The sequence below is a fragment of the Protopterus annectens genome, chromosome 1.part1 (genome assembly GCF_019279795.1).
Source record: "Protopterus annectens isolate FY-2018-M chromosome 1.part1, PAN1.0, whole genome shotgun sequence".
In the NCBI taxonomy this organism is placed as follows: domain Eukaryota; kingdom Metazoa; phylum Chordata; order Ceratodontiformes; family Protopteridae; genus Protopterus; species Protopterus annectens.
The window spans coordinates 1,475,174,190-1,475,200,328 of record NC_056726.1 but is presented as its reverse complement, the minus strand read 5'-3'; the positions used below and the strand labels follow the sequence as shown (position 1 = coordinate 1,475,200,328).

Here is a 26,139-nt window from a genome sequence, read left to right as displayed (position 1 = left end):
TCCTGACGCTCTTCTCCACCCACTTCATCCTGCCTGTACTCTCTTCTTCACCTCTCTTCCACATTCACCATTACTCTGAACTATTGACCCCAAGTATTTAAACTCATCCACCTTCGCCACCTCTACTCCTTGCATCCTCACCATTCCTGTATCCTCCCTCTCATTCACACACATATATTCTTAGTCCTGCTGACCTTCATTCCTCTTCTCTCTAGAGCATATCTCCATCTCTCCAGAGTCTCCTCCACCTGTTCCCTACTCTCTCACTACAGATCACAATGTCATCTGCAAACATCATAGTCCACGGGGACTCCTGTCTGATCTTGTCTGTCAACCTGTCCATCACCATTCCAAATAAGAAAGGGCTCAGAGCTGATCCTTGATGTAACCCCACCTCCACCTTAAACGCATCTGTCACCCCGCAGCAGACCTCACCGCTGTCGCACTACCCTCGTACATATCCTGTACCATTCTTACATACTTCTCTGATGCTCCTGACTTCCTCATACAGTACCACAACTCCTCTCTAGGCACCCTGTCATATGCTTTCTCTAAATTCACAAAGACAGAATGCAACTCCTTCTGACCTTCTCTGTACTTCTCCATCAACACTCTCAGAGCAAACATCGCATTGGTAGTGCTCTTTCCCAGCATGAAACCATACTGCTGATCACTAATAATCACGTCCCTTCTTAACCTAGCTTCCACTGCTCTTTCCCATAACTTCATGCTGTGACTGATCAAGTTAATCCCTCTGTAGTTACTACAGCTCTGCACATCACCCTTATTCTTAAAAATCGGTACCAAAACACTTTTTCTCCATTCCTCAGGCATCCTCTCACTTTCCAAGATTTCATTAAACAATCTGGTTAAAAACTCCACTGCCATTTCACCTAAACACCGCAATTTCACCTAAACACCTCCATGCTTCCACAGGTATGTCATCTGGGCCAACAGCCTTTCCATTCTTCATCCTCTTCATAGCTATCCTTACTTCCTCCTTGCTAATCCATTGTACTTTATGATTCACTATCCCTACATCATCCAACCTTCTCTCCCTCTCATTCTCTTCATTCTTCATGCCCTCAAAGTACTCTTTCCATCTTCTCAACACACTCTTCTCACTTGTGAGTATGTTTCCCTCATTATCCTTTATCACCTTTACCTGCTGCACATCTTTCCTAGCTCGATCCCTCTGTCTAGCCAATAGGTACAGGTCCTTTTCTCCCTCCTTAGTGTCCAACCTTTCATGCAACTCTTCATATGCCTTATCCTTAGCCTTCGCCACCTCTCTCTTTGCCGTGCACCTCATCTCCTTATCCTCCTGTCTACTTTCTTCATCTGTCTGACAATCCCACTTCTTCTTTCCCAACCTCTTTCTCTATATACTCTCCTGTACTTCCTCATTCCACCACCATGTCTCCTTGTCGTCCTTCCTCTGTCCAGATGTCATACCAAGTACCTTTCTAGCTAGTCTCCCTTACTAGCTCTGCTGTAGTTACCCAGCTATTTGGTAACTCTTCACTGCCACACAGTGCCTGTCTTAACTCATCCCTGAACTCCACCTCACAATTACCCTTTTTCAATTTCCACCACTTGATCCTTGGTGCTGCCCTCACACTCCTCCTCCTCTTCTTGATCACCAACGTCATCCTACAAACCACTATCCTATGTTGGCCAACTACACTTTCCCCGGTCACCACTTTACAGTCCCCAATCTCCTTCAAACTGGCCCTCCTACATAAGATATAATCCACCTGTGTGCATCTTCCTCCACTCTTGTATGTCACCCTATGCTCCTCCCTCTTGTTAAAATATGTATTCACCACAGCCATGTCCATCCTTTTCACAAAATCCACTACCATCTGACCTTCTGCATTCCTTTGTTTAACACCATACCTACCCATCACTTCCTCATCCCCTCTGTTCCCTTCACTAACATGCCCATTGAAATCTGCTCCAATCACCACTCTCTCACCCTTGGGTACAGTCATCACCACTTCATCCAATTCACTCCAAACGTTTTCTTTCTCATCCATTGCACACCCAACTTGTGGAGCATATGCACTAACATTTATCATTACACCATCAATTTCCAGCTTCATAAACATCACTCTATCCGACACTCTTTTCACCTCCAAAACACTCTTTTAGAATACTGTTCCTTCAGAATAACTCCTACACCATTTCTCCTACCATCCGCACCATGGTAAAACAATTTGAACCCACCTCTGATACACCTAGCCTTACTCCCCTTCCATCTGGTCTCTTGCACACACAATATACCAACCTTCCTTCTGTCCATCATATCAGCTAGCTCTCTCCCTATACCAGTCATACTGCCAACATTCAAAGTTACAACCCTCACTACCACAGTTCTAGCCTTTCTCCTCTCTTCCTGCCTTCGGCCATGCCTTCCGCCTCTTCTCCTCCTTTGGCCAACAGTAGCCCAATTTCTGCCAGCACCCTGTTGGCTACCAGCACTGGTGGCGGTCGTTGTTAACCCGGGCCTCGACCGATCCAGTATGGAAATATTTACTGGTGTCCACATGAAATTATTTGGCGAAGTTTTACGCTGGATGCCCTTCCTGACGCAACCCTCCCCATTTATCCGGACTTGGGACCGGCATACAGAGAAACATGAAAAACATAGTACAGTTGTGAAAACTTACCATATATGTAGATCTTCGAGTGTTTTCAGTGTTGCAGTCTTGGTTTCCCACCCTCCATCCCATTCTCTCTCTTTCTCTCTCTCTCTCTTTCCCTCTCCCCTTGCAGGGAATTTTTGGTGTTTACTTTCTACTGGTGGTTTTCTTCCACCATAACCTAGCTCCCTATTTGGGGGCTCCTGACAGTTGGGGCAGGAAAAACTGATGTAATGGTGTCGGCTGCCTGATTATACCACTTACGACCTGATGTCAGTCCTGGAGCAACAGCAACTGATGCAGAAATACTAAGCCTCTGGTATTCGGGCCGACTGAGGGCTACCCCTGGTGGGATAACCCAAGTGTGATGACTTCAACAGTGAATACAGTCGAACATCTACATTTATGGTAAGTGTACACAACTGTACTTTTCTATATGCCTTTCCCCCCTTCCCACTAATTCAGAAAGTCCTGCTGAAAATCAGGAGATACAAACCAAAAATCTTGTTGGTGACTCCCTACTGACTAAGGCAGCACTGGTATCCCCTTCTTCACAGTGTAGCCAAGGGCGATCAGCACAAGTTACCCCACAAGGTGGCCCTTCTGACACAACAAAAGGGAACCCTCATCTACCCACACTTGCAGATGGTTGTCTCTGACACTGTGGATGATAAACTTTTAATTCCCTTCAGGCACCACTACTCAGAGGACATGCTTTCAGACCTGAGGGAGGCCAGGAAACCTACTACAAGAAAATCATACCTAGCTAAATGGGAAGGATTTTCAAAATGGTGTCTGGACAAGGGAAGCCATGCATTGCAGACCCCCCCCTAATTCTTGTATATGTGTGTCAACTAGTAAAAGGTGGACTTTTTTTTTACTCTTCAGTAAAAGTTCACCTTTCCGCAGTCTCAGCCTGCCTACCACTAGAACCTCCATTACTAGCCAGGCTGAATGTTATGCTTTTCTTAAAAGGGGCCTTACACATTAGGCCTCCAAGAAAGCCCATCCCACCACCTTGGGATTTTAACTTCATTCTGGAAAAACTAACCCATTCGAGCCTGCTGGGACAGCTACTCTACAGATGTGTACATGGAAAACTGTACTGCTAGTGACCATAACTTCAGCCAGAAGGGTGTCAGAACTACAGGCCTTAATGGCCTTGCCCCCCTTATACTACTTTCCATAAGGACAGGGTAACACGAAGTACTAAACCCTCCTTCATGCCGAAGGTGGTCAGCGATTTGTCATTAAACCAATCTGTTCACCTACCCACATTCTACCCCTCTCCCAAGATACTTCACTCCCTGGAGGTACACAGACAGTTAAGATTTTACATAGACATTAGAAAATCCAGTCCACTCTTTTTTTTGTTTCTTTCCACCCTAGGGCCCTGGGCAAGGCATTCTCCAAACAAACCATCGCCTGCTGGATCAGGAAAGTCATTTGCCATGGCAAAAAACACCCATTGGGGTAAAAGCTCATTTCACCTGGGTATTGGGAGCCACCAAAGCCTTTCTCAAAGGCCTGGGCACTGCTTCTGTTATGGAAGCAGCGACATGGTCCACTATTCACACTCGCCAAACACTGCAAGTTCGACAATGTCTCCAGAGCACAGGCAGGATTTGCCAGAGCAGTCCAACAGGGCTTTGTAGAATCAGCCTCTTCATCCCCCACCCTTCCTTCCAACTAAGCTGTGGTACTTTTCACAAAAGAATACTGCAATATAGGAATAGACGGACATAGAATAGTTGTGTAAAATCTTACCATAACCATATATGTCCTTCTCTTCCATGTTGCAGTATTCCTTTCCACCCACCAAAGACCCCCTTCTCCTTCTCTTACTCAGTCCAGCATATCCTTAGGCCCTTGGTATTCTATACCCTACCCTGGGGACATATGAAAACCACATAAGGGCTCCATGGTCCTATGCCTGACATCACTGATATCTCCTTCTGCTGGGCCTTCTTCTTCTGCTAGGCTTTCAAGTTTTGAGGTCTGGGCATGCAGACGTCACATTTAAGGCCCCTGGTTTATGGCCCTACGTGTAACGTCCCACGCAGCTGCAACAGTCAAGCTGAAGCTTTTGTATAGGGGCCGGCATACGGGTTGCCTGAGGTGGGAAATCCCTCAACAAGAATACTGCAACATGGAAAAGAATGACATCTATGGTTATTGTAAGATTTTACACAACTATTCTTTTTTTTTGGTAACTTTTCAAATTTCTTCTATTCTCTCTCTATTTTGACTGAGATGCTTCATAAGGGCCTGTCTTTTTCTTCCATAAAAATCCATGCCTCAGCCATTTCAGCTCGTTATAACACAGAGCCTCCCCTCTTCCCTCACCCACTGCTCAAGCAGTTCCTCAGGGGCCAAAGTTAAGGCCACCCAGGAGAGCGCCTACTCCTGCCTGGGACCTTAACTTTGTCTTGGAGAAACTCACTTCCTCATTTTAAGCCAGCTGCTACTGCAGATTTAAAATTCCTTTCCTGGAAAACAGCTTTCCTTGTAGCAATCACTTCTGCAAGACTGGTATCTGAATTACAGGCCCTTATGGCAGTGGAGCCTTTCATCATCTTTCATGCAGACAGGGTGTCCCTCAGAACCAATCCCTCCTTCATGCCCAAGGTGGTATCCAGTGTGGCTCTTAATCAGTCCATTCATTTGCCTACCTTCTTTCCCAATCCACAGAACAAAGGGGAATGGATACTGCACTCCTTAGATGTGCACAGACAACTTAGATTCTACTTGGACAGGACTAAACCTCAAAGGAAATCTGAACAGCTGCTGGTGGCATTTGCTGCAGGGACAGAGGGGAAAGCTATTTCAAAGCAAACCATTTCAAAATGGATAGGCCACTGCATTCATTTCTCCTATAAGTACCATGGAAAAACCTATCCCACAGGGCATCAGACCCCATTCAACAAGGGCTGCATCTACCTCTACAGCCTTTCTCAGGGGCGTCACTACAAGGGACATCTAGAAGCTGCTACCTGGAGTTCTTTACATACTTTCACCAAGCATTATCATTTGCCAATTTTCTCTAAATCCAGAGCTGGTGTTGCCTATGCAGTCTTGCAGGGCCTTATAGCTGGTCCTAATTCTATTTAAATTCCTCCACCCAACCTTAGCTTTGGGAATCTACCCAAATGTAATGACTGCAACAGTGAAACACTAAGAACATAGTACAGTTGTGTACACTTACCATAAATGTAGATGTTAGAGTGTATTCACTGTTGCAGTCCTGGCTACCCTCCCGCCAGCCCCCTTTCTTTTTTTGGCTATATCTCTACTCTCATTTACTATGCTCAAAAAGCTTTTTGGTGTATTTGCTTTTTTGATTGGAGGTATATTCTTGTATTATAGATTTGTTTCCCATTAGGGGGTACCTGACATCTGGGGCAAGAAAAAATGATGTAATGGCGCCGGCTGCATGTTTTATACCCCTGACAACCTGACGTAATGGAAGAAGGGACAGCAACCGAAGCAGGACCCAAGACTTTGTTAATCAGGCCGACTGAGGGCTACTGCAAAGCAGATAACCCAAATGTAATGACTGCAACATTGAATACACTCGAACATCTACATTTATGGTAAGTGTACACAACTGTACTTTTCCCTTAGTCTGGTCTCATCTGATAGCTCGTCCATGGACGTTTGGATCCAGTTCCAGATCATCTTTCCCATCTCTCAGGGATTCTTCACCCAGACCTGGACAGTCTGAAGCTTACAGCTTGGCTGCTCCTGTTCCCATGATCATTAGGACTCCCAGATTGTCATCTCATGTTAAATCAATTTTGGTAGTGGCTTCTAAATCTTCCACCAGAAAGGTGTACTGGAGTAAATGTAAACGCTTCTCCATATGGACCACTCAGTGGGCCTTGGATCCCTTTACTGCACCTCTTCTGGCAGTCTTAAATTTTCTGGTGAGTATATTTCATCAAGGTGCCAGCTCATCTACAGTTAAAGTCCAACTGGCAGCTGTTTCTAATTTTCATGCGAGGGTAAACATGTCTTCCTTGGCATCTTCTAAACTTTGTAAGACTTTCCCTTAAGGGTGCCTTCCTTCCTAAGACCTCCGGTTAAGGACCCTATGCCTCCGTGGGATCTTACTTTAGTGTTACAGGCATTAGTCTCCGCACTCTTTGAACTTGCAGCCTCCGTCGATTTGCAATTTGTGACCTGGAAAACTGCCTTCTTGGTTGCCATTACATCAGCCAGAAGAGCATCAGAACTCCAGCCGCTTTCTATCAAAGTGGCTTGCATGATTTTCACAAAGACGGTGTCATTGCACACTAATCCAGCTTTCCTTCTTAACGTAGCTACGGAAGCCAATATTAATCAAACTATCAATTTCCCAGTTTTTTACCCTAACTTTCAAAATAAAGGGGAATACAATTTGCACCTGCTAGATGTTCATAGACACCTGATATTCTACTTGCACAGGACGAAACCTTTTCGTAAATCGGATCAACTATTCGTGTCTTATTCTAAACCCTTCTTAGGTAAGCCAGTTTCTAAGGTAACCATTGCTTGCTGGATCTCCCAATGCATTGTTCGAGCTTATGCTGTTAAAGGATGGTCTCCACCAGGACAAGTGAAGGCACATTCTACTTGGATCTATGGCTACGTCAGCTGCCTTCTGGTCTAGGATGTCTCTGGATGATCTGTTCGGCAGCCACTTGGTCTTCATCTCATACATTCATTTCACACTACAAGCTGGATATCGTGTCCAGAAACAGAGCATCATTCAGCTCTGCAGTGCTCTAGAATATCCTTCCGTGAGGGCCACCCAGGATTTTTTGGTAGCTGGAGACTGTCCCACAGGTTGAAGACCAAATGTAGTAAACTACTTCAGATAAAGAAGTTATGTTCTCACCATAACATTCCATTGGAGTAGTTGTACTTCATTTGTTTTCAACCATTCCCCCTGACCTTATTGCTTAGTGTAGGTTGTTATACCTTTGTGTAGGTTGTGAGATCTTTGGTCCTGTCTGGGATCTGGAGTTTTTTTGTGGCTCATGCATGTGATAAGGTTCTGTTGGGTCGGTGTTTGGTACTATTTAGGCAGCAAACTCGATCTGAAGGGAGACTGGGGACATTATGGGTAAGGGGAGGAGCTTGGAGCTCAGATCAGTTGCTGGAAAATGCAGCCGTGTCGGATCCGATGTGGATCCGAAACCCACAGGTTGAAGACAAATTAAGTACAGCTACTCAGATGGAACGTTATGGTGAGTACATAACTTTTTTATTTCAGCCCACTAAAGCACATGCATCCCCATGTATTTTAACATAACTTCATTAGATAATACAACCGTTTCCCCCTCACTTCATACTAAGTGTTAAGACTAAGCTGTTGGGTGTAAAATTTGACTGCAATATGAGATTTGATACCTGCATATCATAAACTGTAATAAACTGTAAAAAAAAAAAAAAAAAAAAAAAAGTTCATAAAAAAACTTGGAACTTTATATAGGAACAACCAGTACATTACAAGTGATACAAAAGCGAACATCGCCCAATTGCATTTGATATCCACACTACTTTATGAATCCCCCATACTCTCTTCTTCTTCTTTCGGTTAGGGGTCATACTCTCTAACCTTAGAAAAACAGAATTATCCAAGCTTGAAGCCTGCTACAATAAAATTGCTAGATATGCCAAGTCCCCATCAAGAGCTCACCACTGTACTCCCCTTAAAAAACTCAGTTGGCTAGAACTCTCAGATCTTCTACTCTGTAACCAACTAGCCATAGCCCATAAGATATTCTACCAAAGGGAAAAAACACCTGCACTCCAAAATATTCTCCCACCGTACACCAGCTCCAGAACTTTACGTTCAACCAACAAAGCACTTATTAAAATTGAGTCAGCCAAAAATTCAGCTGGAGAATCACTATTCTCGAACTATATACGAACTATATAGGCAAAGTCTGGAATTCACTACCATAGGAAATAGCATCTACCCCAACCCTCTCTCAATTTAAAACATTGCTAAACCTTAACAAGTGGCTCTATCCCTGCAATACCCCTGACCTGACTAAAACCAGTACTCTCTTAACGATACTACTGCCCATAACCTTACTATCTCCTATTAAGCTGAACTAGATCGCTCAACTTACCACTGTTAACCGTCTATTACATTCTACTACCTAATTATATCTAATCCCCCCTTTATTATAAATAAGCTGCTGTATGAGTACGGTCTAATTATAACTTAACTCCACTACTATAGTGTATACTCTGCTGTGTTTTCTTTACTGTTTATGGTGTGAAATGACATATTCTTTACATTTATTCATGTAAGTAATCACAGATGTTCATCGTGTTTTACTGTTGCAGTCATGACTGTAGGGTTCTCCCCTGCCGGCAGGAAGTCCTCGGTCGTCCAGAATCCCAAAGGCTGGGTCCGGCGTCGGCTGTTCAGCAATGCTGCCTGACGTCAGAGCGCCAGGAGTATAAAGCTGGCAGCCGACGCCATGTTCTCCAGTCTTTCTTGCCGTGCGGTGATAGCAGTTCGCATTTGCCGGTCGGCTGACTCCTGACAATTTTTTCTAAACGTACTTCAGTCCAAAGACTTTCTTCTCCTACTCAATGTACCCCGTTGGGGAAACTTTTTTCTTGCTCCAGTCCAATGTCAGAAAAAGTTAATAATTGTATTTCTTGTGGGAAGCAAACACCTCATAAGGATTTTCATTCTTACTGTATTCTTTGCTTAGGCCCTGACCACAACGTAGCTAGTTCTCGGTTTTGTGCTAGATTCAATCAACGTACGATTAAACGAAGGTACGATTTTGCATTTCATTACTTCGGTAGGCGTTTTAATTACAAAATGTCGTCGGATTCGGTTCCAGCTACCGGAGTTCACAAACGACGCAAGGATAAAGACAGGCCTCCGAGGTCCAAATCGGACGATATTGTACAAGCAGAGCCAGCTTCAAGTTCGGCCGTCGTCAGGGAGGCGCCTTTGCAGCCCCTGTCGTCGGCCATTTCGGAACCGATGGCCCAAATGGACTCCCACGAGGAGCCGACTAGGCCTTTGAATATTTATGTTGCAGGACCTTCGGATAACGCTCCTTTGGATGGGTCCGGAGCCGCTGTGCAGGTACCGGCTTCCGAAGGGGTTTTCAGGCCTACTCATCTTCTAATAAAGGCAAAGCCAAAGACAAAGGCAAAGACTCCTTCCAAATCAAAGACTACAGCCCACCGGCACCCAAGTCTCAGAAACAATTACTTAAGATGGCGGAGGACTTACTTACTATGATTAGGGGTTCACATCCCCCTCCAGATAAAAGGCCAAGGCAGGAAGTGTATTATGACTCCTCTGATCAGGTTTCTGTTTCTTCAGTTTCTTCTTCTGACCAGGAATATTCTTTCCCTCCTTATGAGGATTCTGATGCTGAGGAATCAATTCCTTCAGCTTCTCCCCCTGAGGATTTCTCTTTTGGGGAAACTTTACATGAAATGAGGGAACATTTTCACTGGGAAGGACAGGAGTACTCGGAATCTAAGAAAAGACTTAAGGATTTTCTTCTTCTTCCCCAACATAGACCCCTGGCTATCCCCCCTATTTTGGATATTGTGGATGATGCTTTTTCGGAGGCTAACTTAACTCCTGACTCTTTTCCTCCAGCTCCTGTTAAGCCAGACAGATATTATAGGGTTCCTGATTCCCACCAGTTTTTATACAAGAACCCTACTGCTGACCCTGAAACCATTTGTCAGGGTCCTAAGGGGGTTAAGGCCACTACTGCTAAAAACCCCATTCCCACTGAGAAGGATTCCAGATCTGTAGAAAGATGGGGCAAAAAAGTGTACACTTTTGCTACTTTATCTATTAGGGCTTTAAACTGTCAGTTTCATTTGCTGAAATACCAGCAATTTCTTTGTCTGTTTTGAAACAAAAGCTAACGTCCATTTCCACCTGTGCAGATAAGAAATTACATGATTTAATGCATGCCACTGAACAAGTTGGGAAGCATGGTTTACACTGTGGATTTGATGCCTTGGAGGCTTCTTGTAGGGCTGCTGCCTCTGGTACAGTCATTAGAAGGCATGCTTGGTTAAAGAAACAAAACTTGCCAGATCAAGTAAAAGCTAAGTTATTGGATGCTCCTGTTGAGCATAATGTTTTGTTTGGACCCAAGGCTGAAGAGGTGATAAAGAAGATGGAGGACAAGGCAAAATCCATGCAAACGGTTAAAGATTTCTTGCAAGTACAGCCACCCAGATTTAGTAGGAATTGGCCTACAAAAAATTGGTCCTTTCCCAATTCAGACAGGCCTCAGAGGGGTAGATACAGACGCTCCTGAGGAAGGCCTCAAACGCAAGCCTCTTATAGACCAAGACAGTGGACTGCTTCCACCCCTAGGGGAGGAGAGGACAGGTCGCAAGCTCATAGAAAACAGGCTCAATGACTCCCTCTGTTGGGCTACAGGAACTTCTTGCCTGGAAGCCCCTCTCGGAGGAAAACTTTCTCTTATTGGACTCCTATAACCCAAGACAAGTGGGTTCTGGATGTGGTTTCAAGAGGTTACAAATTCCATTTTCATACCCTACCAAGACCAAGCGGATGGCCGGATCTTCCACAACATCAATGGTTAGAGGCCTTAAACCAGGTGGAAACTCTCTTGGCTATGAAAGCCATAGAACTGGTTCCACTTTCAGAGATGGAACAAGGTTTTTACTCTAGGCTCTTTCTAGTCCCAAGAAAGCAAAATTCATGGAGACCCATTCTGGATCTGTCAGTCTTGAACACTTTTCTCGAAATACCAAAATTCAAGATGCTTACTCTACAGCAGCTACTTCCAATGCTGACCAAAAATGCATGGATGGTAACTCTGGATTTAAAGGAGGCATATTTACACATTCCCATCAGGCAGGAATGCAGAAAATACCTCAGGTTCAAGGCCAGATCGAGGCACTATCAATTCTCTGCACTGCCCTTTGGATTGTCTACTGCGTCCAGGGTCTTCACCAAATGCCTGGCTCCAGTAGTAGCTTATTGCAGACACAAGGGAATTCAAATTTACCCTTATCTGGACGACTGTCTTAGTCAGGCAGACAGCAAGGATGTCTTACTCTAGAATTTGTTCAAAATCTTCTCAAGTTCCTGGGATTCACTGTAAACATAAAGTCAAATTTGATACCCTCACAAAAGATAACCTTTCTGGGTGCTCTTCTAAACACAACAACCCAGATGGCATTTCTGACATCCGAAAAACAATTACAGCTGGCTTCAACTTTCAAAACCTTGGCAACTTTAACTCAGCTATCTGCAAGGAAATTCCCTCCTGCATTCTCCTCGTACCATATGCAAGACTACATATGAGGAAAATACAGTGGTACCTAAAAAGTGTATGGTCTCAGCATTGCCACAGTCTAGACATACAGATCACCGTCCTGCCTTGTCTTCAAAAGGAATTCCTTTGGTGGTCCAAGGCATGTACTCTAAACATAGGAAAACCTTTCAGTCTGCCGCCAGCCACTCGGATACTAACCACGGACGCTTCAGATTATGCATGGGGAGCCCATTTTCAGGGCAACTGTCTGCAGGGTCTTTGGACAAAGGATCAGAAGCACCTGCATATCAATTTAAAGGAAATGTTAGCCGTTCAGAATGCTCTATGGGCTTTCAGGAATCTTCTACAACCAGGACAGCTACTGATACGGACAGACAACACCACAGTTATGTGGTACATAAACAAGCAAGGAGGATCTCATTCCTATCCCCTTTGCAGACTAGCCATGAATCTATGGAACACAGCTCTAGCTTGCAAACTGGACCTTCAAGCTCAGTTTCTACCAGGGAAGCAAAACTTCCTGGCAGACAGTCTGAGCAGACACCTGTCGGACTCACACGAATGGATGCTGGACACCGAAATATTCAGGATGATTACAGCAGTCTGGGGATGTCCTTGCATAGACCTCTTTGCATCCCACCTTAATCATCAACTACAGATTTTTTGCACCAGGACATTCCACGAACTAGCTTGGAAAGTGGATGCACTATCATTCAGTTGGAGAAACCTCTCGGGGTATGCCTTCCTGCCTCTACCTCTTCTTCCACGGGTGTTATTAAAGATTATACAGGACAAGCCCAAGATGATAATTTTGCTGGCCCCAAATTGGCCTCGACAGTTTTGGTACCAACACTGAAAAACCTTTGTCTGGAGCCCCCTTGGATATTACCACAGACTCCGAACCTTCTTTCCCAACACCAGGGTCAGGTTCTGCACTCCCATGTCAAAACTCTCAGCCTGGCGGCCTGGTTAATCCAGGGTCTTTGATTCATTCTCTTCTACCCAAGCAGGTTATGGATGTCATTTTAGAAGCCAGACGTCCTAGCACTAGAAAATCTTATGCAGGAAAATGGAAAAGATTTTGCTCCTGGATGCAGGCTCAGGATTCAGATCCTCTTATTCCTAACATTCCTCTGATTTTACTTTACCTGACAGACCTCTTACACAAGGGTCTCTCTTTCTCTTCCATAAAGATCCATGCCTCTGCTATTTCTACTCATAATTCAGACCCTCCAATCTTTTCCAATCAGCTCATGAGACAGTTTCTCAGAGGAGCTAAGAACTTAAGACCCCCTAGATCTCCACCCATTCCTGCTTGGGATCTCAACTATGTTTTGGAAAAACTCACCTTGCCTCCTTTTGAGCCTACTGCCACATCTGACATCAAGTTTTTATCTTGGAAGACAGCCATCATGTTAGCTCTTACCTCTGCCAGGAGAGTTTCGGAGTTGCAAGCTCTCATGGCTGTGGAACCTTATATTATTTTTCATCAAGACAGGGTGTCTTTAAGGACTAATCCTACTTTCATGCCTAAGGTGGTTTCCAAAGTGGCTTTAAATCAAACTATTCACTTACCAACTTTTTTCCCCAGTCCTCAAAATAAGGGGGAAAGGATCTTGCATTCATTGGATGTACACAGACAACTACATTTTTACCTGGACAGAACCAAGGACATTAGGAAATCAGAGCAATTGTTTGTTTCTTATGCTTCAAGTTCCCAAGGTAAAGCCATTTCAAAACAGACCATTTCTAAATGGATTGCTCATGGAATCAGATTTTGCTATTCACACCATGGAAAGCAAATCCCAGGGAGTATAAGGACTCATTCTACCAGAGCTGCTGCCACTTCAGCTGCCTTCCTCAGGGGAGTTCCTACCAAAGACATTTTGGAAGATGCAACTTGGAGTTCAGTGCATACGTTTTCCAAGCACTACAATCTACCTCCCTACTCTAAGTCTAGGGCAGGCTTTGCTTCTGCTGTCTTGCAGGGCCTTTTAGCCACCCCCTCTACTTTATGACCACCTCCCTTTTATTCTGCTTTGGGACTCAACCCTACAGTCATGACTGCAACAGTGAAACATTATGAACATAGTACAGTTGTGTACACTTACCATAAATGTAGATGTTCGAGTGTCTTCACTGTTGCAGTCTGGGTTACCCTCCCTCCTGTCCCCTCTTATTTTTTCTTTTGTGTGGTTCCCTTTTTCACCCTTCTTTTGAGGTGTATTTGCAAAGGGTATGGGCTTGCACTCATTTTGGAACACCTGACATCTGGGGCAAGAAAAACTGGAGAACATGGCGTCGGCTGCCAGCTTTATACTCCTGGCGCTCTGACGTCAGGCAGCATTGCTGAACAGCCGACGCCGGACCCAGACTTTGGAATTCTGGCCGACCAAGGACTGCCTGCCGGCAGGGGAGAACCCTACAGTCATGACTGCAACAGTGAAGACACTCTAACATCTACATTTATGGTAAGTGTACACAACTGTACTTTTTCTTGTACAAATATATTATCCTGTATTAATATTTATGCTGTGTAAATGTTACATATATTACTGTATGGTGAATGTTGGAGCTTTTCTTCCCGGGCCTCGGCAGAAAATGGACATGTGTCCAGTTGGACTTTCCCAGTAAATAAATTTAAAATAAAATAAATAAATTTGACTGTTGCCATCAGTAAATTATTGGGGTTCCTGCTGTTGGCAACAGTGTCTGTACCACCATACTGTCTCCCTCTCTTCTGGGAAAGATGCTAGCTGTAGTTATCCAGCAGTGTTTTGACATGTTTAAAAGTAATTGAGGTTATGGAGAAGTTTTTTTTTCCAGAGTTTTAGTTTGATTACAGAAAGTTTTGTTTTTAAGTTCTTTAACCTGAGTCAGGCAATGCTTTTGTGGGTTTCAGTTCAAGTGGCCCTATGGATATGGGCGCTGCAGAAAAAAATGCCTAATAGTATGACCAGTACAAGACCATCCCCAGTGGTTGTTGGCTGTTGCTTGACCCACTCTTTTTCTCTCCATATTTAGTGGTACTGTCATGTTCTTCATGCCTGCCAATGATGTTGACCAGTTTCTTTTTTCAGGCATTTATGGAAGGTAATGTGTAGCCAGCACAGCAGTAGATCTGAAAGAAGCTATGTGGGTACATAATTCACTGGCTAACTATATGTCCGGGCAGCATACTAAAGCCTGGGAGCCTTCCTTTCATGGTGTACATCTGACATATGACCTAACCCAGAAGGGGCTATGAGGTACACAAGGGGCATATGGGTGTGAATTACTAGCCCAAACACTGAGCTTATCCCTTCAGCTTTGTTCAGTCAGATGTACCATTTATGCCTCTTCCTTAGTCATTGTACAGTTAAGTGTCCATGTTGGAGACCCTTCCTCTTTTCTGTTTAGTTAATGGAATTTTTTTATACATGTCATTGAAGAGGGTAAAATGTGATCACGGGAGGCAGATTCCTCGGAGATCATCACTTTAGTGTTTTCTTGGCTTAGGTGGTGATTATAACTGTAAAGACTGTTTGTCTGTCGTTTGTTCCTAGGACTGCATTTAACTCTTGTCTTTTTTAAAAATTTATTTTGAAGATCAAAGAATGAGGGATCCCATCTAAGGTAAAATGTCATCTAATCTTTTCATTCTGACATCCCTTTATTGCTGAAAAAGAAGCCAAACCAAGGCCCATGGCTTCAGCTGTGCAGTCTGACACATACATCTCCATTGTGTACCTTTGAGTCCTCTGACTCTGGTTCCTGTGGCTGCTCCCCATTTAATGACCGCATCAATCGCTGATATGGAGCAGCCTTCTCATACATTCATCTGACCAACTGACTCTCTTTGGCAAGTAGGAGAAACCACTGCTTATTATCTCAGAGGAACGTGAAGGCATACGTGATATCTTCGTTGGGAAGGAAGTTCCTTGTTCTTGGACTGAGTTATGTTAGGGCTTGGAGCCACTGTGCACTGCACAAGCAGATGTTGCACTTAAGAAGCAGACGTGTAAGCAGTACCACTTCCCCTCAGATGTCTAGGGATCCCCAGAAGGAATGGCAGGATGTTACACATGCTCTTCAAGGTGAATATACCTTTACATCATTTGTTTTGCTCCTCCCCCTTCTGTATCTCCCTTCAAAAGACATTGAGAGGTTGTTTGAGTTTGACTCCGAAGAGGATTTTTTGGGTTATTCCTCCCTGATCCATTCCTTTGTGTCTTATGCCACTGACGAAGAGGATACATTATATCATGACCGTCCTTTTGAAATTTTCTTTGGCGACAATATTATTCAAGTGATTCAGCATTTAAAGTGAGAAGGTTTCCAATTATCTGATGTTTAGAAAAGATTCTATTAATTTTTGGAAGTTTGAGGATGCATAAACCCTCTGACATTCTTTCTCATGTTCTTCGTGTTTCACTGTTGCAGTCACCACCTGTGAGTTATACCTGTTGTGGTAGCTATTTAGGCCGACTGAGGGCTACCACAGCAGGGATAACCCACAGGTGATGACTGCAACAGTGAGTAAACTATAACCTCTACAATTAATGATAAGTGTACACAACTGTACTTTTTAGAGCCTTCGCTAGATACTTTCTCTGCTGCCTCTATTAATCCTGAGTTTCAGCCACCTGTTCCAAAGGAACCTGACAGATTTTACAAAGTCCTAAACTTGAAAAAAAAATGTGCAAGAACCCCTCCTCTGATCCACCTGTTTTCTTTTTTTTCTTTGAAAATCTTGCTAAACTGCATTCCTTGTTATCTTTGTCAGTGTGCAAAACATTAGACAGAGTTGTTGATAGATATGGCAAAAATGTGTACATCTCAGCCACACTGTATTCTAATGTTGTCATGTACCAAACCTGCACAATCAGATATTTTTGTCTGTTTTGGGAAGTCAGGGCAATGTCCTTTAAGAATTACCTGACACCGACACTAAATCTTCTGTTTTGTATCTTCTTAAACCCAACTTCTTAAGTTGTTAGGCATTCGATTAAATGCAGTTACGGTGCTGCTAATGCCTCTTCTACAGCAACTGCTACTAGATCTGTTCTTTGTCTATACTGCATGGCTTAGGCTTCAGCCGTTACCTGAGTATGTCAAAGCTACACTTCTACACTCTCCTCTGGATCAGCGGCATGTTTTTGGATCTGCTGCTGCTACAGAGGATTTCAAAACTTTGCAAGGGAAAGGCTAGGTCACACAAGATTTTAAGCAGGTCTTCCTTTGTCCAGATCCAGTTTCAGGGAACCTACTGTGATAAGGCCAGCCTCTTTTGTTATGTAAGTGCCAAAAGCATTTCGAAAGGGTAAAAGAATCAACAATAGGAAATGTCAAAACAAATCTCAGAAGGATTCCAACAGGTCTAAACCCTCCGTTCTTGACAAACCAGGCTCTTCAGCCCTTACCTCCACTCCACTTCGGCCAACAGCTAGTTCCTTTATCTCAAGTGCTGTTTCTGTCCTTTCCAGCCTGGCAGTCCAAGTTCTGCACATCATCTGAAAAGGTTTCAAAGCGTCTTGGATTGGCATCTCTTGGGTTTTCCTCAGCCTCGTCAAAACCAGATGCATCTCATTCTCCCTCTTCTTCAGCACCTGTTTGCTCAGGAGCAATAGAATTTGCTCCTCATCCGTTAAGTAGAGAGTTTTATTCCAGAATTTTTCTGGTCCCCATAAAGGAAGGCAGTTAGTGACCCATTTTGTTTTTTTCTTCTCGACACCCATCTCAAAATTCCAAGTTTCAGGATGTAGACACAACAGTTGTTACTTTCAGTGATCCTTCCCCAAGCTTTTTTGGTGACACTGGATTTAAAGAATGCTTACCTTCAGATTCCTTTTCATCCAGAATTCAGTACATTCTTATGGTTCTGTCTGTGTTCAGTTCACTTTCCGTTTACTGTTAAACACTTTGGCCTTTCAACTGCCTGAAGGGCATTCACAATATGCCTGTCTTTTCCAGACTTCAATGAATCCAGATTTTTAATTTTCTGGAAGAGCTCCGATTCAGGCTCCTTCCAAGAGATTCTTTAAGGAACTTGGACTTTGCATGAATTAATTGTCTGCACAGTCTGGGCTTCGTAAGTGTTTGATTTTTTTTTTTTTTTTTTTTTCTAGGATGCAATGAGCACATTGTGTAGCAGCTTTCCTTCCTTCAGACAAAGTTCATTACCTCTCAAAATACTTTCTAGCCTTCTTCCCTTGGATGTGATGTCAGCAAGAGAGATGCTGAGAACCCTGGGGTACATGGCATCAATGGTTATGATGGTACTTTATGGCAGAACTCCACATGAGAAAGTACAGTGGTACTTCAAGTCAATTTGGACTTGGCGCTGTCATCCATTAAACTTCCCAATTCCTCTCTTGCCCCTTCAAGAAGGAATTTCTTTGGTAGTTCAACCAGATTTTGCTCCACTCAGGAGTGACCTTTCTGGTTTATTCCCCTTTCTGGTGCTATAAACAGATGCTTTAGATCTGGCAAGAGCATCAAGGGCCAGAACTTCGGTGTTCTAGAGGGGGAGAGCCATGTAAATGTAAAGGGAATGAAGGCCCTTATCCTAGTTCATTCCTTGCAACCTACCTGTGGACACCAGGCGCCCTTCAGATCTAAACAGAACATCACAGTAATGTGGTACATAAACAAGCAGTAAAGTACCAGTTGTTACTGCCTCAGTTGACCAGCCTTGATTGCATGGGACACACTTGCTATCTAACACAATGTTTTCTTTCAGCTGTGTATATCTGATCAGATCAGATCCAGAGCACACCCACACGAATGGTTGCTTAATAGGGAGGTCTTTCTGGATTTTGGCCATCAATTTGGTTCTTCCCAGATAGCTGTTTGCCTCCACATAGAACAGACAGCTCAGACTGTTCTGTACCACAGTGCTATCCCTTCAAGTGTGGAAGACTGACTGTGTCTTTTTCTTGGAAGGGGAGGTGCTTATGCATGCCTCTTTCTCCAACGCCCAGTATACTTCTTGAAATTAAGAAGGACATGCCCATGATCTTGCTTGTAACTCCGTTTGGTCCAGACATGACAGGTTCCCCCTTTTTCGGTTGACCAGGAGCAGTCATCACAAGTTACCTCACAGGATGGACTTGTTCACAAGCATCAAGGGTTCTCTAATTCACTCAAATCAACAAACTCTAAATCTGACTTTGGGTGACAGAAATTGCATTCCTTTTAGGTACCACTTTACTGAAGACCTGCTTAAGGCTCTACAAAAGGCTAAAAAAACTACAAGGAGATTTTTTATCAAGATCTTTCTCATTTGTGTAGTCATAACATTTTCTTTGTGTGTGCTGCTAGTTTCCCGATTGGCATTCTCTGCTACTAAAGTGCAGCTGTCAGCCATCTCTGTTTGCCTCTAAATCTACCACTTCCTACTCATTTTGAGGTAATGCCATTTTTTGAAAGGCATCCTTCATATCAGACCCCCGAAAAGAGCCATCCCCTCCTTGGGATCTGAATTATGTCTTAGAAAACGTATACTAGCTCCTTTCGAACCTGCTGCTTTGTCTGTACAATTCTGTACTTGGAAAATGGTTTGACATGCATCTTTGACTTCTACACAGTATAAAGTTTTATAAGCAGATGAATCTGTGCATGTTCAGAAACGAAGTGTGTCATAGGTGATATCTCTGTAAGAATTATGGAATAGTTCTCCCTCAGTTACCTTTTGCAGGAGCTGGAAGTTGCAGTGTTCTTTAATATGTAAACCTCTCTTTGCTGAGTGTATGATTTTTTTTCTGTGACACTCCATTGTTTCTGCAGTTGCTTTTTTTGCCTGTTTTGGGGTGCAACCCCCAGTTTGCATCATGACGGGGTTGTTTCTGACCCTGTATATCAGATGTGTAGTAAGTTTGTAAGATTCCAGAACTGTGTAATTTGTATGTTTAAGGAAGTGTGTGAACAGTTTCTCTTCTTTTTACAGGTAGTACTGGGTGGTGGTCAGGAAGCAATGGATGTAACGACAACCTCAACCAGAATTGGAAAGTTTGAGGCAAGGTAAGCAAGTTTTACCTGTTACTTAGTTTCTGATTCATTAAAGTTGCATGAGGATAAAACATTCTGGAAATTTAAGACACAGTTGAAGACTGCAGGGAATGGTTTGATCAGCAGCTTACACTGGATAAACTGTGCCCATTTTTGCCTTAGTGTATTGGGGGTACAATACCATCATAATAAAGGGTGTAGCATGTAAACCTGTATTCACTAGAGTGATTCAAGTTGGTATTCCTTCTAGAATGTTTACTTCTTGATGATGCAGATACTATCCCACAGTTCTTTGAAAATTTTATTGTATTTTTATATTGCTTTTCTTTATTAACCTGATTCATCCTTGTGGATAGGAAACTAACGTCTTACAGGTTTTTGTGTTTATCTGGGGAGAGTATGGATATTTACTGAGACATCCTAGATCCTGCTAGATGCTTGAGAGATGAATGTGTCCTGCTGCTTAAAGAGGGGTGAGGTTAGTAACAGGTTACCCTAAAATGGGGATGTTAAGGCATATGCTACTGTGCACATCATGTCTGGGTAATACAGAGAATATTCTCTGTCATGCCTGAAAACATCTAGAATTGTGAAGACCACTCTGTTTTGAAAAATAAAAAAACAAAAATTGTTTTTTCTTTTTTTGAATCCTGCTTTCATCTAGGGAGGAAAGCCCTAGCTTGCCCCTTGGGCACTGGGCTCAATTTCAACCCCCCCCCCCTCCACACACACACACACACACACACACACACACACACACACACACACACACACACACACACACACACACACATTTGATGTCATCATCTCCAAAGTTATATGTTAGGAGAACATCTCCAAAGTTATATGTTAGGAGAACATCTCCAAAGTTATATGTTAGGAGAACATCTCCAAAGTTATATGTTAGGAGAACATCTCCAAAGTTATATGTTAGGAGAACATCTCCAAAGTTATATGTTAGGAGAACATCTCCAAAGTTATATGTTAGGAGAACATCTCCAAAGTTATATGTTAGGAGAACATCTCCAAAGTTATATGTTAGGAGAACATCTCCAAAGTTATATGTTAGGAGAACATCTCCAAAGTTATATGTTAGGAGAACATCTCCAAAGTTATATGTTAGGAGAACATCTCCAAAGTTATATGTTAGGAGAACATCTCCAAAGTTATATGTTAGGAGAACATCTCCAAAGTTATATGTTAGGAGAACATCTCCAAAGTTATATGTTAGGAGAACATCTCCAAAGTTATATGTTAGGAGAACATCTCCAAAGTTATATGTTAGGAGAACATCTCCAAAGTTATATGTTAGGAGAACATCTCCAAAGTTATATGTTAGGAGAACATCTCCAAAGTTATATGTTAGGAGAACATCTCCAAAGTTATATGTTAGGAGAACATCTCCAAAGTTATATGTTAGGAGAACATCTCCAAAGTTATATGTTAGGAGAACATCTCCAAAGTTATATGTTAGGAGAACATCTCCAAAGTTATATGTTAGGAGAACATCTCCAAAGTTATATGTTAGAAAGGGAATTTCCTATACAACAGCCATATTTTCAAAAAAAAAAGCTTTTCACACCTAGCAGTGGTTGCAAAACAGTGTATGTATGGTTATGAAAAATCTTAGTCTGTTTTGCATGGTTATGAAAAATCTTAGTCTGTGTATTTTTGTTTTGCTTTCACATGGTCCATGATGTGGAAAATGGTTTGGCATGTTGGCAGCTGGTTACAGTGGGAGGAGAGAGGGGGGAAAAGGTAAACTAGCCATTTAAAAACGGCAGCAATACAGGATTAACAAATACTTTGATGAAATCTCCTGCTCAGTAGATGAGGATCAGACCCCATAATTTATCCAGTGCGACAACACCTGGTGTGGAATTCAATCATCTGTTGTCTGTAGTGAAGCCTCACTGCTTCTGTCCAATGATCACCACTAGTGAAGTCATGCTTTGGGAGTAATAAAAGTAAATGTGTATTTGTTGTAAAAATGCAGCTTGTGCAAACACTTGCCTGATGACCTTGCAGTACGTATGTAAATTATGCCTTAGCTGTGCTGTAAGGCAGGGCATGAGGGTTTGACAGACTTGCTGTTCTGCAGTGTTTTAATGATGATCCACAACAACTTTTTTTTTTTTTTTATAAAGCTGGGTACACTGTCAGAACTTCATGTCTTGTATCTTGAATTATGGCATACCATGTATGATAACTCGTGTACTTAACTGGGGGATCTCCCCCTCCTCCACACACACAGACACGCACACAGACACGCACACAGACACGCACACAGACACGCACACAGACACGCACACAGACACGCACACAGACACGCACACAGACACGCACACAGACACGCACACAGACACGCACAGACACGCACACGCACACGCACACGCACACGCACACGCACACGCACACGCACACATCCTATGGATTCATGTGTTAACTGAAAACAACATCTAAGCTTCCATCATGATCTTTACGGTACTGTAATACAGCATTATTATGTATGCATCACAAAACCTGAGTGCGCATACACAATTTCAAATCGTCTTTATTATGGTAGAGCACATACAAGTCAGACTGCATATACAAGCACAAATCCGAGACACCAAAGCCCAAATGGTCAGTCATTTAGTCAGGGTCACTGCTGTGTGGGTTTCAGTCCTCATCTGTCAAGTCTCTGCTCAGGGTCTTTTCAAGCATGCCCATGATTTTGTAGAATTTATGAGGTCTAGGCAGCCAACCTCTGAAGAACCTTCTATGTCAGATTTACCCTGTATGAAAAGGAAAAGGGGGGGGGCTTTTCCCCAGAGGAAATCTGATACCTTAGAGATAGTGGTGGAAGAGCTTGCTTATGTGCACCACATGTCTACCGCCTGTTATGTGGAATTTGTTGGTGAGGACATCCTTTCTCCAGCGTTACCATCTGGGAATCCTAACCTTTGGAGATGCCTTTATAGAAAGAAGGAAACAGGTTCCCTATTGAAGTGTCGGGACTCGAAATGCTGAGTAAAGACATACCGGAAACAAAAGGATCAAAAATGCAGAAAGCTGAATATCCGGACATCTCTTCTCACTTAAAGTTGTTTTTTTAAAGGTGGCAAGCCCCCCCAACACACACACACACACACAGGACACAACTGCCAAAATAGACTATCCTGTGTAAAAAAGAGCCATGTGGTAACCCTACACTGAACTGGTATATACCAATTCAGGAATATTCCAAGAAATGGTAATCTCTGATTTAGTGTATGTGTCCAGATTTTCGGCCATTCTGTCTGCACATTATCGGACTTGCCAGTGCAGGTCCCAGTCTTTCAGATGGTTATAGGGAAAACTTGTATCTGTGAGACCAGAGTTCTCCCAGGTCCAGATTAGGTGCAGGCAGTTTCTGGGCTTTCCAGATTCAAGGCTCCTGGCCATACCTAGTGTGTTGAAATGTGTGGATTATGCTTTATAGTGCCTCCTTTTTCCCAGCCCCCTTCTCCCAGGAAGCATGACCAATTTTATAGGGTCCATGACTCCCAAAAACCTCTGAAGGAGTGTCCTTTTATGGATCCAGTAGTGCTGTCCATGGATTCCATCAGTGTATATCCAGATGTGAGCCCAATTCCAAATGACAACAGAGTAGAAATCGGCCTTTTGTAAAACAAAAAAAGAGGCAGTTCAGTTATCCTGACCATTAAGTCCCTTGGTTGCATTTCTTTCATGTTAAAGTTCCTGGAGTCCTGAGACAGAAGGCAGAATGGTCACAGGATAAAGGCCCTAGAAAGGAGATGTTTGACCTGTACAACAATTATTTCCGTTATTGCCAGCCAGACCATGAAACATGGTTATAGTGAATCATGTAGGCCAACTGCTACATGGTCAGAGGTTAGGAGGCATTCTGGTTTGAGGACAACCAGTCCCTCTTAGCAGGAATTTATCCTTTTTCTACCACCACTGGGCACTTTTAATCCAGGACACATGGTATTAAAATCATAAAGGAAGGTTGTGTCATTCAATTTTGGAAGAAACTCCCTTCTTAGGGATATCATCACCTTCAAAAAACAAGAAATCTGTTCGTCCTCCTACCTCCCATTTTAAAGGGTCTGCTTCTAGAGGGCTTCATTCAAAGAGTACCACAAAAGTAGTGGGCACAGGGTTCTACTCAGTACTTTTTCTCGTACCATGAAAAGTGAGAACTTTGAGACCTGTCTTGTTTCTTTCACGGTTAAACAAATTCTTTCATGTCCCAAAAGATGTTAACCTTCCAGAAGTTGCTTCCCTTGATTTTTTTCAAAGGGCATGTAAGGTGACTGTGGAAACACAGGAGAGGAGGTACCTGTGCTTTCAGTCAGGGGGACTTGCATTGCTGGTGTTTTCTCTGCTTCTACAGGTGTTTTCATCAAATGTATGGCACGATCATTGCTCACTGCAGGAGACTAGAAGTCCATATGTGTATCCTTACATATGGGAGGGTGGCCTAATGGTTAAGGTGTTTGCCTTACAAACACAAGGTGCAGGGTTTGAGTCTCACAAGGGATAATTGGCTAGGCTTAAAATGGCTCACAAGAGCAGTTAGCTTAGTACTAACCTATGAACATGGATGACGAGTCTCCCGTAGAACTTCAGACAGCCTTACAAATCACCATGGATTGCTTTCAGAGGGTAGGCCTAACCTTCAAGTTTCAGAAGTCACAACTACAACCAAACACAAGAATCACCTTCCTGGGGACAACTATAAATTCTGTGCAACAAAAAGCCTTCCTGAGGACAAAGTCACATTTCTACTAAAATTCCTCAGATGTCCAAACCAGACGTGCCGTTTCTGCAAGGTAATTCATTTATGGCTAGGGCCTTGAGTTACATGGATTCATGCATAATAATGATCCCTTTGGCAAAGCTTTTCACAGGGAAATTGCAGTGGCTCCTAAAAAAACACTTGGGTGCAACACCTGCAGTATCTAGAAATCAGGATTCCTATATTACCATCCCTACAAATGGACATTTTATGAAGGAAGAAGTGTATTTATATCAACCCATGAACTGCTCTCGCCCTACCAGCGGCAGCTCAAACCTTTATTACATACAGTTCGGACAGTGTCTGGGGGCTGCTTAGGAGATCCAAGTCTAGAGGACTTTGGGTGGGCAGCAGGCAAAACAATGTATCAGTCAGAAAGAAATGTCAGTTTTCTTGGTCATGCAGGCCTTCTGGGACAGGTTGACTCTGGGAACTCTCCTGACTTGGACAGACATTACCACAGTTATGTGGTACGCAAACAAATTAGGGTGGAGAGCACATTAAGTGCATACAGGTTGGTTATGAACATTTGGGTACAGGCACGGCAGATCATAGTAATGCCAATTGCATCCTATATCATGTGACAGGAAAATATCCTACCACATTCTGAGTCAAGCTGACGTAGACCCCTAAAAAGTCAGTGCCAAAAAGGGAGGTATTTCTGGATCTTGTCCACCATTTTGGGGGTCCCACACATGAATATGCCTGTTTAAGAGAACAAACAACTGAATAAGCTCTGCTCCAGAAACCAGCAGATTGGGTCATGGGGATTGGGCACCTTCTCCTTCAGATGGACAGACCACTTCTGTTTGCCTTTTCACAGATGCCCCTTATTCCCTGGGGTACTTTCAAAAGTGTGGTCAGACAGGCCCAAAACCATCATTGCTCATTTCTAGCCCATGCAATACTGGATGTTATGTGATGCTATCTCGCCTACATTCTGACTGATGGGTTCGGAGCCGATCCCTCGGCTCCGACTCGGCACGCTTATGCCAAAGAGCGAAGTCTCTAATTGGCTGAGCTTACTATATCCCAGGATGCACCACTACCAGTCCCCCAGATCTCGTTTGCCGCTAACCTGCGAAGACGTGGTCTCGAGCTGGCTGGGCTGAGTAGTTATTTAACTAACTTTTCTGTCAGTTTTTTTGCTGTTTTTGCCTCAAAAGCTGTTTTAACGGCTATTCTTCTCATTGTTGTGTGATTGGTTGGATTGTTGAAGACCTTTGTTGTGTGATTGGGTTGAGTTTGGTAGGCCCCCTTCATCTAGGGCCTTCCCGGTCGGTCAACCCTCCTATAACTTACCTGTAGAGCAAAAGGCTTTAAATATCTTTGTAGCTCTGTTTGTTCTTACAAGGTTTTGAAAGTTACCTGTCATTGGCGCTTTTTAGCCATAACTGATAGCTATATACTTAAGGGG

At 43.3% G+C, this 26,139-nt stretch overlaps 1 protein-coding gene across 1 annotated transcript in view; it reads left to right on the top strand.

The window, feature by feature from the left end:
• Window positions 1-26,139, top strand: part of EIF3I (eukaryotic translation initiation factor 3 subunit I) — a 363,205-nt gene that overhangs the window by 256,602 nt on the left and 80,464 nt on the right. Inside the window, exon 9 of the mRNA XM_044082520.1 lies at window positions 19,875-19,948. Within this exon, the coding sequence (XP_043938455.1) occupies window positions 19,875-19,948 (74 nt within the window). The remainder of the gene's footprint in view (window positions 1-19,874; window positions 19,949-26,139) is intronic.